Consider the following 15,894-nt stretch of genomic DNA (forward strand, 5'->3'; position numbering starts at 1 on the left):
ACTTATTTTCTCTTCTTTTGTTAATTTATTTTTAAAAAAAAATTATATTTCATTATTTTAATTTATTTTACTTCTAAGTTCTAAGTATGGTTTTTTTTTTGTCACAAAGTTCTAACTATGGTTCCTATCATCATCAACAAAAAGACATCCTCATAATAAATTTTAAAAATTACAAGAAATTTATATTTATTAGAAAAATGTAGTGACCCTTACCCGGATCACCTACTAAACAGAACTTAGGCATGCAATTAACTTAATAAAACAGATATCAGAATAAAACTGCGGAAATCAAAAACATTATACAATCCCAAGTAAAGAAATCTGTAATTTATCCAATAATATACAACCAAATCGAATAGCTGTATAAACCCAAACAACAGTAATAAAACCTAAGCGAAGCTCCAGCTGGCCAACCGCTGACTAGCCCCTCCTGGATCCACCCTCCTCGTCCAATCGCAAACCTGCCCCATGGAATAGGGTGTTCAGAAAATACAGAGTACGAGACGTGAGCATAAAACGCTCAGTGCGAGAGTATGAGTATACATGCATGCAAAGTGAACTCCTTATAGACTCGAGGTCAAGGATCAGATAACAGAGACAGACCGGGCCCTGGTATGTAGCACGTTGTGCCGTCGCTTCAGGAGGTGGCTCCCATACCGAGATAATCGTGGATACGCTGGACCCAAATCGATGGAAGTCCATCCACTAACAGGATAGGGTACAACCCTACTAACAGACATCTCGAAAGAGATACAGCAAGATGAAAATGAATGCAGCATAATATCATGGCATATAAATCATGCAGTCACATAATACATGCATACTCAGTCAGGATATCTCGAACAGTACTTTCGTACCTCAAAACAGTGCAAGCTCTACCAACTCTAGGTCCACGCCTATAGTCTGCTCTACACTGCCAAATGATACTACTATCATTAAAGTGCTCTTAAAAGCCTTAACTAAGCTATTGCATACTCCTAAATATTTATAGGAAGCAAAAGCTATACCTTCGTCCGTCGTTAGCCCTTTGATGTCGATGCCTCCAGAACTTGGGCACAACTCCGCTACGACTACCGAACGCCTCGCCGACCTCCGGACCAAGCCTAAGAAGACTAGAACAGCTCCAAAAGGACTAGAAAGGAAAGGAGAACTCGGAATTGGCAAATGAAAGTGAAGCCTCGGCCTTCTATTTATAGACAACGATCGGAGCTTCCGATCCTTGATCGGAACGTCCGAACCCCGATCGAAACGTCCGATCCTGCCATCGGAGCTTCCGAAGATCCTGATCTGCCACGTGTCAAAATATCACTAGTTGACTCCGGATAGGGGTGATCGGAGCTTCCGGTCCTGATCGGAGCTTCCGATCTTGCCACACGTCATGCCTGACGTAATACCGATCGGAGATTTCGATCCTGTTCGGAGCTTCCGATCCTGATCGGAGCTTCCGATCTCACCTTCGGAGCTTCCGAACTCTACCCAAGTAATTATGATTAATTCCTTTAATTACTCAATTAGGGTACGGGCTACTACATTCTCCCCCACTTAAGATATTTCGTCCTCGAAATCAGATCTTAAGTACCGAATGCAAAATACAGAAATCAGAAACATTCTTTATTCAAATCAAACGTTTACAGAGCTTGCAACTGAATACAATTTAACGAATGAAATCAAAACAACTCAGGATGGTCTTTACGCATCCTGTCCTCGAGCTCCCAAGTAGCTTCCTCAGTGCCTCGGCGCTGCCACTGAACTAAAACCAAGGGAATGACTTTGTTCCGTAAAACCTTATCCTTATAATCTAGGATACGAAGAGGTTTCTCAACATAAGTCAAATCTTTGTCTACCTGAACCTCAGTCCGCTGCAGAATATGAGATTCATCCGCCACATACCGTCGCAACAGAGATACGTGGAAAACGTCGTGAATACTGGATAGATGCGGTGGCAAAGCTAGTCGATAAGCCAAATCGCCAATGCTTTCCAAGATCTCAAACGGACCGATAAATCTGGGAGACAACTTGCCCTTAAGGCCAAATCTGAGAATCTTGCGGAAAGGTGACACTCTCAGAAACACTTTCTCCCCGACCTCGAACTGCAAGGGCCTACGCTTGATATTAGCATAGCTGGCCTGACGATCCTGTGCAGTCTTAATCCGTTTCTTGATCTGATCAACAATGTCTATCGCCTGCTGGATAAACTCCGGTCCCTCAGCCTGTCTCTCCCCCACTTCTTCCCAAAAGAGTGGAGTACGACAACGTCGCCCATACAACGCCTCAAAAGGTGCCATCCCAATACTAGTGTGATAGCTGTTGTTGTAAGCGAACTCGATCAACGGCAAATGATCCTGCCAGGCTGAACCAAAATCCAAGACGCGCGCTCTAAGCATATCCTCTAACGTACGGATAGTGCGCTCTGACTGACCATCAGTCTCCGGATGATAGGCTGTACTCAAACTGAGAGTAGTACCCATCGCACGCTGAACACTCCCCCAGAATCTAGAAGTAAACCTGGGGTCCCGATCGCTGACAATGCTCACAGGCACTCCATGAAGTCGGACAATCTCCTGAATGTACATCCGTGCCATGCGATCCACAGAGTACTCTCGGCTATAGGCAATGAAATGCGCTGACTTGGTGAGTCGGTCCACCACAACCCAGATAGCATCACAGTTCCTCGGGGATACCGGCAAATGGGTCACAAAGTTCATTGTGATAAACTCCCATTTCCATTCAGGAATAGGCAGACTGTGAAGCAATCCTCCAGGTCGTCGGTGCTCTGCCTTGACCTGTTGACACACCAAACATCTCGAAACAAACTGATAAACACTGCGTTTCATTCCCTTCCACCAGAAACGAGTACGTAGATCCTTGTACATCTTGTTGCTCCCAGGATGAATACTCAACTTAGTGCGATGTGCCTGAGATAAAATCTCCTCTCGCAACTCTTCATCCTGTGGAATCACAAGCCTACCAGACAAACACAGAAAGCCATCTGACTGATAATGAAATCCAGACGAGCTACCCTCGTTAGCTAGACGAGCTAAACGCTGGGTCTTCGAATCAGTCATCTGAGCATCTCGGATCCGTGAATACAAGGCTGGCTCAGATAATATCACAAACATCTGGATATTCTGCATACCTTTCTTATGCTTGAAGGTATAACCTGAAGTACAACAGTCACTAATCACACTAGACATCGAACAAGTCTGAAGTGCGGATAGTCGCACCTTGCGACTCAAAGCATCAGCGGTGAGATTAGCAGCTCCCGGATGGTACTTAATCACGCAATCATAGTCCTTAAGCAAATCCATCCAACGTCTCTGCCTCATGTTCAACTCTGCCTGAGTGAACAAATACTTGAGACTCTTATGGTCGGTAAAGATCTCAAATTTCTCGTCATACAGATAATGACACCAGATCTTCAAAGCGAACACAATGACTGCTAATTCCAAATCATGGACTGGGTAGTTGTCCTCGTGAAGCTTCAGCTGTCTAGAAGCATATGCGATCACATGCCCATTCTGAGTCAGGACACAACCTAACCCCTGAAGAGAATCATCCGTGTAAACTGCATACCCTCCAGATCCTGACGGTAATGCCAACACCAACGCAGAAGTCAACCGCCGTCGAAGCTCACGGAAATTCTCCTCACACTCGGAGGACCACTCAAAATCCACACCCTTGCGAGTAAGCTGCGTCAAAGGTCGAGCTAACTGAGAGAAGTTCAGAATGAAGCGACGATAATACCCTGCTAGACCCAGAAAACTACGGATCTCAGCAACCGTCGTCGGACGCGACCAATTAAGTACCGCTTCAATCTTGCTTGGATCAACAGAAATCCCCTCCCTGGATATGATATGGCCAAGAAAGACCACTCTATCCATCCAAAACTCACACTTGCTCAGCTTGGCGTACAACTGCTCATCTCGAAGAGTCTGTAGTACCAACCGCAAGTAAGAAACATGCTCTTTCGTATTACGTGAATACACCAAGATGTCGTCAATGAAGACCACGAAAAACTTGTCCAAGTACTCCCTGAAGACACGGTTCATCAAATCCATGAATATAGCCGGTGCATTAGTCAAACCAAATGGCATCACTAGGAACTCGTAATGCCCATAGCGAGTATGGAATGCAGTCTTGGCTACGTCCTGATCACGGACTCTCAACTGATGATACCCAGATCTCAAGTCAATCTTGGAGTAAACTGATGTGCCCTGCAGCTGGTCAAACAAGTCATCAATACGAGGCAACGGATACTTGTTCTTCACAGTGACTCGGTTCAGCTGCCTATAGTCAATGCACAGCCGCATCGACCCATCCTTCTTCTTTACGAAGAGAACAGGAGCTCCCCAAGGAGATACACTAGGACGAATGTACCCCTTGTCCAAAAGATCCTGTAGCTGATTCTTCAACTCACGCATCTCTGACGGAGGCAGACGATACGGTGCTCTAAAAATAGGCGAAGTACCCGGCATCAACTCTATGCCAAACTCGACTTCCCTAGCAGGAGGAAAACCCGGAATCTCATCAGGAAACACATCTGGAAATTCATCCACAACAGGAATGCTCTCTATCCCAATACTCTCAGCGGACAAATCAACTACATAGATAAGGTAGCCTTCTCCGCCAGACTCTAGAGCTCGACAGGCTCTCAAAGCGGATACCAAAGGCATCGGGGGTCGCGCTCCCTCACCATAGAAAAACCAACTCTCAGTCCCTTTCGGATGAAAGCATACTAATCTCTGATAGCAGTCCACTGAAGCTCGGTAGGTAGTTAACATATCTATTCCCAGAATGCAATCAAAGTCGTCCATCGCCAGGACCATGAGATTCGCTAACAAAATGTTCCCTTCGAACTCTAAAGGGCAACCCATCACTAGCGCTTAGCCAAAGCAGATTGGCCCGTCGGAGTAGAAACAGACATCACTACGTCTAGGGCAATGCATGGTAACTTATGCCTCTTAACAAAACGTGCAGAAATGAAGGAATGAGATGCACAAGTGTCAATAAGTACAAGAGCAGGTATACCATAAAGCAGAAATGTACCTGCGATGACTTTCTCATTCTCCTCCACAGCCTGATCATGTCTAAGGGCAAACACCTGGCCAGAAGCTCGTGGCCTCAAATGAGAACTCCCAGCAGACTGTCCCTGCGACCTCTGCTGTACGGTGGCCTGAGAACCCAATCCTGAACCAAAACCAGAACCGCCTCCCCCAGACAGTGGACAATCTCTCCGGATATGACCAGTCTCTCCACAACGGAAACAAGCTCCAGAAGCTCTACGGCATTTGTCGGATGGATGGTTCTTCCCATAGTGATCACACTTGTCCTTCTTACCGAAATGGACAACACCTCCAGAACCAGAGGAAGAAGAAGATCCAGACTTCTTGAAAGTTTGGGCACGGGGACCCAAAGAACTAGCAGGTCTCGACTGAGAGAAAGACTTGTTCCGCCGAATGCTGTCCTCTGCCTAGTGACAACGGCTCACCAAACCCTCGTAGGACATGTCGTCGCCAACCGCCACACGGTCATGGATCTCAGGGTTAAGGCCCTGAAGGAACAGATTATACTTCATCTCTGAGCTATCAGCAATCTCGGGGCAATAGGATAGCAGATCAAAGAACCTCTGCTGATACTCATCGATAGACATGGCTCCCTATCGCAGACTCAGTAGCTCGCCTGCCTTGGACTGTCGGAGTGCAGGAGGAAAATATCGCTTTTGGAAAGCAGTGCGGAACTCGGCCCAGGTGGCCACTCCTCTCGCCGCAACAAAAGGTGCAGAAGTAAACCTCCACCACCTGCGCGCACGCCCATCCAGAAGATAGCCAAGGGTCTCCACCTTCTGCTCCTCGGTGCATTGGAAAGTCTGAAAAGTCGTCTCCATGCGGTCTTACCAGTTCTCCGCATCCTCCGGAGACTCACCTCCAACTAAGGGCTTAGGACCCATAGCTAAGAATCGACGCACAGTGAAACGCTCGTCGTCATGGTGACGATGACGCCGTTCTCGACGAGGCTCCCGGTCGGCATCACCCCAACGCCCACCAACACTGCCATGAGAACTCTGGTCGTCACGATTTGACATCTACAAAAATACCTCAAGATGAGACTAAATCCCAAGAATTCTTTTGCATGCTCTGATACCATAAATGTAGTGACCCTTACCCGGATCACCTACTAAACAGAACTTAGGCATGCAATTAACTTAATAAAACAGATATCAGAATAAAACTGCGGAAACCAAAAATATTATACAATCCCAAGTAAAAAAATCTGTAATTTATCCAATAATATACAACCAAATCGAATAGCTGTATAAACCCAAACAACAGTAATAAAACCTAAGCGAAGCTCCAGCTGGCCAACCGCTGACTAGCCCCTCCTGGATCCACCCTCCTCGTCCAATCGCAAACCTGCCCCATGGAATAGGGTGTCCAGAAAATACAGAGTACGAGACGTGATCATAAAACGCTCAGTGCGAGAGTATGAGTATACATACATGCAAAGTGAACTCCCTATAGACTCGAGGTCAAGGATCAGATAACAGAGACAGACCGGGCCCTGGTATGTAGCACGCTGTGCCGTCGCTTCAGGAGGTGGCTCCCATATCGAGATAACCGTGGATACGCCGGACCCAAATCGATGGAAGTCCATCCACTAACAGGATAGGGTACAACCCTACTAACAGACATCTCGAAAGAGATACAGCAAGATGCAAATGAATGCAGCATAATATCATGGCATATAAATCATGCAGTCACATAATACATGCATACTCAGTCAGGATATCTCGAACAGTACTTTCGTACCTCAAAACAGTGCAAGCTCTACCAACTCTAGGTCCACGCCTATAGTCTGCTCTACACTGCCAAATGATACTACTATCATTAAAGTGCTCTTAAAAGCCTTAACTAAGCTATTTCATACTCCTAAATATTTATAGGAAGCAAAAGCTATACCTTCGTCCGTCGTTAGCCCTTTGATGTCGATGCCTCCAGAACTTGGGCACAACTCCGCTACGACTACCGAACGCCTCGCCGACCTCCGGACCAAGCCTAAGAAGACTAGAACAGCTCCAAAAGGACTAGAAAGGAAAGGAGAACTCGGAATTGGCAAATGAAAGTGAAGCCTCGGCCTTCTATTTATAGACAACGATCGGAGCTTCCGATCCTTGATCGAAACGTCCGAACCCCGATCGGAACGTCCGATCCTGCCATCGGAGCTTCCGAAGATCCTGATCTGCCACGTGTCAAAATATCACTAGTTGACTCCGGATAGGGGTGATCGGAGCTTTCGGTCCTGATCGGAGCTTCCGATCTTGCCACACGTCATGCCTGACGTAATACCGATCGGAGCTTCCAATCCTGTTCGGAGCTTCCGATCCTGATCGGAGCTTCCGATCTCACCTTCGGAGCTTCCGAACTCTACCCAAGTAATTATGATTAATTCCTTTAATTACTCAATTAGGGTACTGGCTACTACAAAAAAATATTCTAACTCTTTATCAATATTATAATCATCAACACAAAATCACATTGTGCCTTTCAATTATTTGTAATTTTTTTTGTTAAACTTCATAATTTTAAAGTAAGATATAAATTGATAATAAATTTGTATTTTTCATTTTAAAAAAAACTAAATTCAATAAATGCAAAAATTACACGAGAATGCCTTTTTTTTAAACTTCAAATTCATGTAGTTTTTTGTGTTTATTTCACTTTGTTTTTAACACAAATTTTAATTTTCCATCACAGTGAAAAAAAAATTAATTATGTGTGTTCTAAAAAACTCTAACTTCTAAAGTATTCTTATTATTTTCTACCCCCGGTAGTTTAAAAAAAGTCTAGGTTAATAATATTTTTAAATTATTTAAAATAATTTGTTGTGTATAATTTTATATTATTTTATTTATAATATATATTTCCTAGTAATAATTTTTTATAATTTAGTTTAGATAATAAAAATTAAAATATATAAATAAATAATTTATCTAGTTTTTCACATAAATTGTGTGTGTAAAAATAATAGTTTACAAAAGAGTTAGAGTTTTTTTATTAAATGGAAATTTCATATAATTTTTAAATTCTATCATATAAATTTCGAAACGATTGATTGAAAATAGAGAGATTCAAAGAGAAGAGAGAGAGATAAAACAAGAGACAATTGATTGAAAATGGAGAGAGAGAAAACAGGAAAGAAAAAAAAAAGAAAATAAGGTGGACATGTGTCCACAAACGAGGGAGGGCAGACGGAGAACCAAAAATCATAAATATATATATGTATATATTTACATAAACACATAACAAAATTTAAATATAGTCTCGAATAATGTAAATAATATTGTTAGATTTAAATTTTAACTAACAATATACCCCTACAACTTGACATATTTTGAAAATTATTAATAACTTAAATCGAAAAACTACAAAATATATATTTTTCAGTATAAGTAATTTATAATATTCGTATTAATTTTCACAACAAATAAAATTTCCTCTTTACGGTTGTTACGACGGTTAAAATCAAATTCAAATTCAAACTCACAAGCTTGTTATAAGCTAACAATTCCTGCTTCAACAATTTGTTTTCAGGTTTAAAAAAACTTAAACTCATTTGTGTTTAGGTTTAAAAACTTAGTGTTTGTGTTTCAATTTTTTAAAAATGATGAGCCACAAATTTTTGAATCACTTTGCACACATTAAATAACGAAAAATAACTAAGGTTTTTTGCCCCTCTCTTGTATTTTCGTATTTGGTTCATAATCTATACTCATAATTATAAATTTATTTTACATGTAAGAATATTAAAAAAGAAAATAGCTGCCCTCCCTTGCCCCTTAATAGAGCCGCCCCTGTCCACAAATGAAAATATGAAATATATCTTTCTGGAGTAGCATAGACTCTCCTGTATTGGATATCCACCATAACTATTGATGAATATTACATATATTGATGTGAATGGGATTTGAAATTCACTTCTATTTTGTCAATTCAAACAAGTCAAGTCATTTCAAACCAATGGATTTATAAAATCTTAAATCTAGCAATCTGATCACGGCCTCAATGTTGTGTTTGAATAACACAAATATTGATCTCAATTCATGCATTTGACTTTTTTTTTAAAAAAAAATCCTATATTTTTTAAAGTCAAATCCATATAATATTACGTTCCCAGTTCAACCTTATATTCAAAGATTATGTTAGATTAGGTCTTATGGATTTTTATCGGTGAGACGGATCAACTATACTAATTATTTTTAATAAAAAATAACACTTTTAACATAAAAAAATATTATGTTTAATTAATGACTCAAATAGAAAATCCATCTCACATAAATTTTTGTGAATTATGATATTGATCATTCTTCTATATATACTCACCATGTAGATACAATACGTACCCAATGTATGGTTACAATCTTGATAATTATAAATTCCAAAGAATAACCCAAAGTTTAAAATAAAAAATGGAATGATTAAGACCGGTGGTGGTAGTGACAAAAAACACAATGCGGATTGAATCTCTGTTAAAAAAGTACGTTTCCGTCGGTCGTGGTATTGTTTCGTAGCTGTTACGTTTCTCCCAAGTTGTGTCCCTTATAACATCTCCCTCCCATCTATGTTACTACATAGGAAGTGATTTTATACAAAAAATATTAATTGATGTTTTGAATTCAAATAAAAATACTACAGGATTCATAATATAATGTCAATTGATATTTTTTTTTAAAAAAATATAAAATCATAGAGAATGTAACACCTCCAAAAAGATGATAATTACAATGCATAAACAAAATCTTAATTAACCTCGGCATCCACAAACCAGACAAATAAACCAAGGCAAAGAATCCGTTATATGAAATCATTAATTAGGGTGGTCGAGGTCTAAGCCATGTTTTTGTTTTCAAAACTTTCCATGGTTTACGCATTAAAATCCCATTACCTTTTTCTTATCTTTTTTCTCCTTTCATTAATGACAATGATGCCCATTTTTGTGTAAGAGCAAATTACTTTGTTTACCGAATCATCTCTCTTCTCCTCTCCTCTCCTCTATTGTTCATTTTCATTTTTGTGTAAGAGCGAGCAAATTAAATTACTTTGGTAACAATGGGGGTGGCGATGCATGCCAAGTCCGACTCCGAAGTCACCAGCATCGAGGCTTCCACGCCGCCGAGGTCTCCGCGGCGGCCGCTGTACTACGTGCAGAGCCCGTCCCACTCGCAGCACGATCTGGAGAAAATGTCGTACGGGTCGAGCCCGTTCGGCTCCCCGACCCACCATTTCCAGTACCACTGCTCACCCATCCACCACTCACGTGAGTCCTCCACTTCAAGATACTCTGCTTCGCTGAAGAACCCCGGAGAAATCGGAAACGGCGGCGGGTGGCGGAGGATTCAAAGGAAGTACGATGAGCTGGGGGATCATGAAGAGGCGGAGGACGGTGAAGAATATGATGAAGGAGACGCCAAGGACGGTGGGCAAGTGAGGTTTTACGCTGTGTGCTTTGTGTTTTCGTTCGTGGCTCTGTTTACGACGTTTTCTTTGATTCTTTGGGGTGCAAGTCTCGCTTACAAGCCCAACATCATCGTCAAGGTCAGGCCAAGCCTTCTAATTTCTTTCATTTCATTTCCTTTTCCCCGTCTCGTAATTAATAATCCTAGCTTCTTCCAAATTAAGCTGATTGAAACTGGTCAATTCTTCCTACTTTATTATCTGCTCTAATGTACTATAATCAAAACCCACATAAATTCTCGTGTGTATGCATATTAGTTCTTGGGGTTGTAAAAAGATATATCAAAGTCTCCAACTTTTGCAGAATCTTGTTTTTTAATGATATTGTTTCGATGGAGTCTATGCAACAGTTCAAATTGACAGGATTGGATGCTATTCTGTGGGGACAAAACAATGGGGGTTTATTATTATATAATATAGAAGGAAAAATTATAAATTTAAATGATCCATTATTGACAGTAAATTCAAATTATTAGGAGTAAAAATATAAAAATGTGCCATATTTTTATTTTTAAATCCCACAAAAGTAAGTTAGGTTGTGTGTCACCGGTCCACAATATATATGTATAATAAATGTGGAGTGTCAGAATGTTGTGTAGTAATGATATGTGCAGTACTTTGATGATGCATGAACAGAACATTTTGTTTGAGAATTTCAATGTTCAAGCGGGAATGGACAACTCTGGGGTACCCACGGATATGTTATCTTTGAATTCGACGGTCAAGATCTTTTACCGGAACCCATCCACATTCTTTGGCGTCCACGTCACCTCCACTCCTCTCCAGCTTTACTATTTTGACCTCAAGGTGGCTTCGGGTCAGGTAACTTGTATATCAACTGGTGCAATTAACCAAACTTACTTAGCAAAATATAATCAAAACATTCATGTGTTGAGCTGAGCAGATGAGCAACTTCTACCAGTCCCGCAAGAGTCAGCGAACCGTGATGCCGGTGGTCGAGGGGCATCAGGTGCCGCTCTATGGCGGGATCCCGCTGCTCAGCGGCGCCAAAGGCCATCTGGAGAGCACCCCCGTGCCGCTGAACCTGACGTTCGTGATGCGATCGAGGGCCTACATTCTGGGGAGGCTGGTGAAGACTAAGTTCTACAGGAGTGTCTTGTGTCAAGTTGTCGTGAGAGGTACTCATCTGGGCAAGCCTCTTAATTTGACCAAATCTCAATCCTGTGTTTATCGTTCATGACTAGAGTGCTACATTTGCAGCTCAACTCTCTCTTTTCTAGACACTGTATTTGGCACCAAATTGTACATTTGTTGGCTGGCTCGTGACACAGTTTTCATTCTAATATAAAATGTGATTTTAAGTATATTTAATATTTGGTATACGGTGTAAATATTCTATAAAGATTTTACACTTGATAAAATATATAACTCCGCAATTTCGATCCCATAGAGCTACTGCCTGGGCTTGAAGAAGTTGCTATCTAACCCAGTAACTATTAAAGACCAAATAGCTGAGCTGAGTAATACCAAGCTCAACACTACACCTAATAAGCCAACGCTAATGTTTACGCACCACATGTTACCGAGTGTTCGGGGCTTCTTGATGGATGGCAACCCACATGAAACAGCGATCGAGCCTATGATGGCTCCTAAGCTCGGTAGAAACGGGAAAGCTTTTGCTACGAAATACGTTAATCCTCCGAAAAAGATTTTGATGCCACACCGGAGCCATCTCGGGCATGGCTTCTTTTTCTTGCTGATGTAGATGTGTTCCAAGTTGTCGTGCACGGGCATGGCGTAGATTTGGAAGGCGCACAGACTGTTGATCGATGTTAAGAAATATATGGCCCCCATTATGTAGTTTGATGTATGGATCTGGTGAAACTTTGTGAAGGCATCAAGAATTCCTCCGTTCACGATCACCTAGGGGCAAAGGGGACCAGTTGACCGAGTATTTCATGGTATTCGGATCAAGATTCATCGGGGGCAAAGGGGACCAGTTGACCGAGTATTTCATGGTATTCAGATCAAGATTCATCGGAGTTTATGTCTGAATATTTGTGTACCTTACTTCCGTAAGCCCAGTGCCCAACAATTACCAGCGGATACATACACATAGCAATCAGTAGATATGAAATAGTAACCCCTCTCCACATGGGCTTACGCGAAGGCTGTGTTGGACTGGTAGGCAGAGTCCCCTGCAACTACAAAATAATTTGTCATTTGTCGAGCTGGTCGTGTGTGTGTTTTAACAAATGATTCAACAGTTATGAAGTACCTGTATCTCGAGCACGAGATTATGTCCTCGGAAAGCAAGAGCAATGATTCCGATACCATTGAACACATTCCGAACTCTTGCACCAGTGTCGGTAGTTTCCACCTTCATCGTTGAATCGCCAGAAACATCAGCCAGGCGGCCCTCGCTGACCGACAGAACCCACAGAAGGCTGCAATATGCAACTGCTGTGAAGGACCCGACCAGGGAAACACGGTATAGTTTGTTGAGATTCATGAAGAAGAGATCAGTGAAGGTGGCCAAACATATGAACACTAGAAGCCATTCAGAAACTTTTAAAGTTCTTTCCTTGCATTTGAGGTCGTTTCCGCAGATGGCGCGGTAGAATTGGTTCATTGCGCTGCCACCGCTGATTATGTAGAAAACACATGTGCCGCCAGACAGGTACAGTACAGGGAATAGCGCTACCAGCTTCCCCAGTTTTTTACCTGGAATTCACAAGACATACAATGAGTTTTAATAGCAATACTACACTCGTGTGTGTATGTGTTAGTGTACATATATGTTTTATATGCGACTTTTCGTCAAGGATACTAACCGAAGGCAAACATCGAGAGGTTCAGAAATGTGCTGTAACGGATTCCGGCAACCGGTTCGTGGAGATTGAGAAGAAGCCATATTGTATAGAGCTGCCACCAAAATAGAACACTCAAACAAAAAATGCCCCAGAACCTGTGCAACCATCGGAGTTTTAATGTTTAGTTATCGTGGGACATATCTTGGTAGTGTTTGAGATTGCTTTATATTATGCACTTTTGAGTTGTTCAAATTTTATGAAGAAAAAGCTGAAAAAGTGTTTTCTAAAAGTAATCCCAAACATTACCTTTGGATTCAGAAAGCACCTTTGATTCGACAGAATCAAGGCTAAGGCATGATTTTTTATTATAAGTGGTTAAATTTTTGAGCATGCATTACTATCTAACTGACTATTAAACTGTAGAATTCACAGCCCTTTCGTGAAAAAATCGATCCGACTTGCTTACCATCCGAGATACGCTAAGGCGATGGGGAGTAGAAGAGGCTGCACTCCTATTCCAGAACATATCAAATGGAACGCTACAGTGAAAGTGTTGCCCTTTCTCGATTCGGTAATGGGTAGCCATGGCTCTAGCTCATCTTGAGGCGGTTCACTTTCTGGCACAATTATAACAAACTCTTCTTCGGATTTGCTTTCTGTCCTGCTTGATACGTCGTTGTTTTCATCCAGAATCGGTGCGATTCTAGCTGACCCGCCGCCAGTAGCCGCTTCTCCGATCATCATTTATTTGCCAGTGATACAAAAAATCAGTAGAACTCTTGATACGTTTTAATGTTGTACAAGCAGGCACACACACGCAATTTATCTAAATAGATAGATTGTAGACAAATTTATCATGTGTGTTTCTAATTTATATATAATATAAATTAGTCTATTTTAAAATCACTATCCAATTAAATATACCAAAATTTGAAAGAATGTAGAATAAAAAGTCAAATGAATTTAAAACATTACTTTCTTTCAATTGATGGCATATCAAAAGCTTAAAAAAGATTATTGTAACAGAGAGTTTGGAAATAATTTTGCAAGAACATAGGAAATAATACGCAAGCAATGATGCAATTAGTTCAGACATCAGTGTCATATCATTTTTTTTTTGACGTAGGAACCTGCAGCCTCTATCTTTCGGTGCGCTCTGGGTAAACCCCCATACTAACGCAATAGCCTGCAAACTACGCTAGTCAGCTAAACCACATTGGAAAAATTCTATGTGACAGACTAATCTAAGAAAGTGTTCGTAGGGAAAATCGAACTCCTGACCTCTGGCCAAGAGTTCACCTACTCCACCAACTTAGACACCCCTTAGGACATGCCATATCATATTTTACATATAAAATGAGTGTGTATCCTCTGATAATGATTAAGTAAATGATTTTTTATTTTAAAAAATATAATATTGATAGGTACGGGTTCAGGAGTAATTAAATTTAATTAAGATATAGATTATATGTATTAAGTTGGTATCAAGTTTATTAAGCTCATGTGTTTAAGTCCAAAGTGAGAGGTCCAACCTTTGGGAGGCCCATGGCCCATCCTAAAATCTATAAATAAAGAAGTATCTCCATTTTAAAGGTGACACACATTCTCTCAATTTATGTTTTAAAAACTTTTTAATTTTGAAATACACATTTTGTGGTGATCACTGACTTGAGAATCGGAGATTTTTCGCCAAGTATCCCAGCAACTCTAACCTCATTTCGTATTTTTGGTGACGAAGTGTTTTGTTGGCGTGGACGCATTAGGATTTAGGAGCAGCTGGTCTCCCCAAGCTACACACTGACTTAGATTGGTGACGAAGTGTTTTGTTGGCGTGGACGCATTAGGATTTAGGAGCAGCTGGTCTCCCCAAGCTACACACTGACTTAGATTGACCGATGACTTGAAATCCCTTATTTAGGATAAAACAATTTCATACGGCATCAAATATAATAAGCTCAAAATAATATTTTAAAAAAATTAGATCAACGTAATTACATATTATATAAAAAACTGATACAGGTAAAATTATTTTTTAAATTTAAACTTAAATAGAGAGTCAAGAATAGTAGTATACTATTAATAATATATGAACAGATTAGTTAATTCGTATAATTTTAGGTTTGCCTGAAATATTATTCATCTTATATCAAATTAAACACGATATTCTTTTACTAACAAATCTCTTTATATCTTATCTATTAATTATCTTCTACCATTTTAATTTCCAAAAAATCGAAATCTATAATATGAAGTTAAAAATTGACAAATTTCATTTTAAAAAACTTATATATATATATATATATATATATATATATGAGTTCTTTTATGGTGCCCAACAATTATGCCCAATTTCGTGCCCACCATGTATAATAAGTGAATTGACCAGCACAATTGATGTATTGACTTATAATAAATGGTGGACACAGAGTTGGGCATAATTGTTGGGCACCATAAAAGAACTATATATATATATATATATATATATATATATATATATATATATATAGATCACACGTAGGGATGTGCAACGACTCGCTAGTTTTGAATAAAAGATTAATGATGTATGGATTTGAAATCAAAAGCGAAGCCAAAGGCAAACTCTTCCAAATTAG

General features: G+C 40.5%; 2 protein-coding genes across 3 annotated transcripts; one reads left to right on the forward strand and one right to left on the reverse strand.

The window, feature by feature from the left end:
- Positions 1 to 9,987: 9,987 nt before the first annotated feature.
- Positions 9,988 to 11,829, forward strand: LOC140865672 (uncharacterized). Of its 2 annotated transcripts, none has more exons than XM_073270387.1 (3): positions 9,988 to 10,589; positions 11,145 to 11,330; positions 11,413 to 11,829. In XM_073270387.1, exons 1-3 carry the CDS (start codon positions 10,104 to 10,106, stop codon positions 11,707 to 11,709), a joined length of 969 nt encoding a protein of 322 aa, XP_073126488.1. In that variant the 5' UTR covers positions 9,988 to 10,103; the 3' UTR covers positions 11,710 to 11,829. The 2 variants fall into 2 exon arrangements, with proteins under 2 accessions (XP_073126488.1, XP_073126489.1); XM_073270388.1 differs by having other exon boundaries at positions 11,145 to 11,325; positions 11,413 to 11,742.
- Positions 11,830 to 11,907: 78 nt separating this feature from the next.
- On the reverse strand, positions 11,908 to 14,047 carry LOC140865671 (lysine histidine transporter-like 7). Its single transcript, XM_073270386.1, has 5 exons — positions 13,749 to 14,047; positions 13,304 to 13,437; positions 12,748 to 13,193; positions 12,536 to 12,667; positions 11,908 to 12,392 (listed from the first exon to the last, which is right to left on the reverse strand). Exons 1-5 carry the CDS (start codon positions 14,024 to 14,026, stop codon positions 11,922 to 11,924), a joined length of 1,461 nt encoding a protein of 486 aa, XP_073126487.1. The 5' UTR covers positions 14,027 to 14,047; the 3' UTR covers positions 11,908 to 11,921.
- Positions 14,048 to 15,894: the final 1,847 nt, after the last annotated feature.

The sequence above is a fragment of the Henckelia pumila genome, chromosome 4 (assembly GCF_033568475.1).
Source record: "Henckelia pumila isolate YLH828 chromosome 4, ASM3356847v2, whole genome shotgun sequence".
NCBI classification, from domain to species: Eukaryota; Viridiplantae; Streptophyta; class Magnoliopsida; order Lamiales; family Gesneriaceae; genus Henckelia; species Henckelia pumila.

Bases quoted from the DNA above. Each gene is read 5' to 3' on its own strand.
- LOC140865672 (XM_073270387.1), top strand. From the start codon at position 10,104: ATGGGGGTGGCGATGCATGCCAAGTCCGACTCCGAAGTCACCAGCATC. The intron at 10,590-11,144 runs GTCAGGCCAAGC...ATGCATGAACAG, and splicing joins AGCCCAACATCATCGTCAAG to AACATTTTGTTTGAGAATTT. The intron at 11,331-11,412 runs GTAACTTGTATA...TGAGCTGAGCAG, and splicing joins TCAAGGTGGCTTCGGGTCAG to ATGAGCAACTTCTACCAGTC.
- LOC140865671 (XM_073270386.1), bottom strand. From the start codon at position 14,026: ATGATGATCGGAGAAGCGGCTACTGGCGGCGGGTCAGCTAGAATCGCA. The intron at 13,194-13,303 runs GTTAGTATCCTT...TGTGAATTCCAG, and splicing joins CCTCTCGATGTTTGCCTTCG to GTAAAAAACTGGGGAAGCTG. The intron at 12,393-12,535 runs GTACACAAATAT...CTTTGCCCCTAG, and splicing joins ACTGGGCTTACGGAAGTAAG to GTGATCGTGAACGGAGGAAT.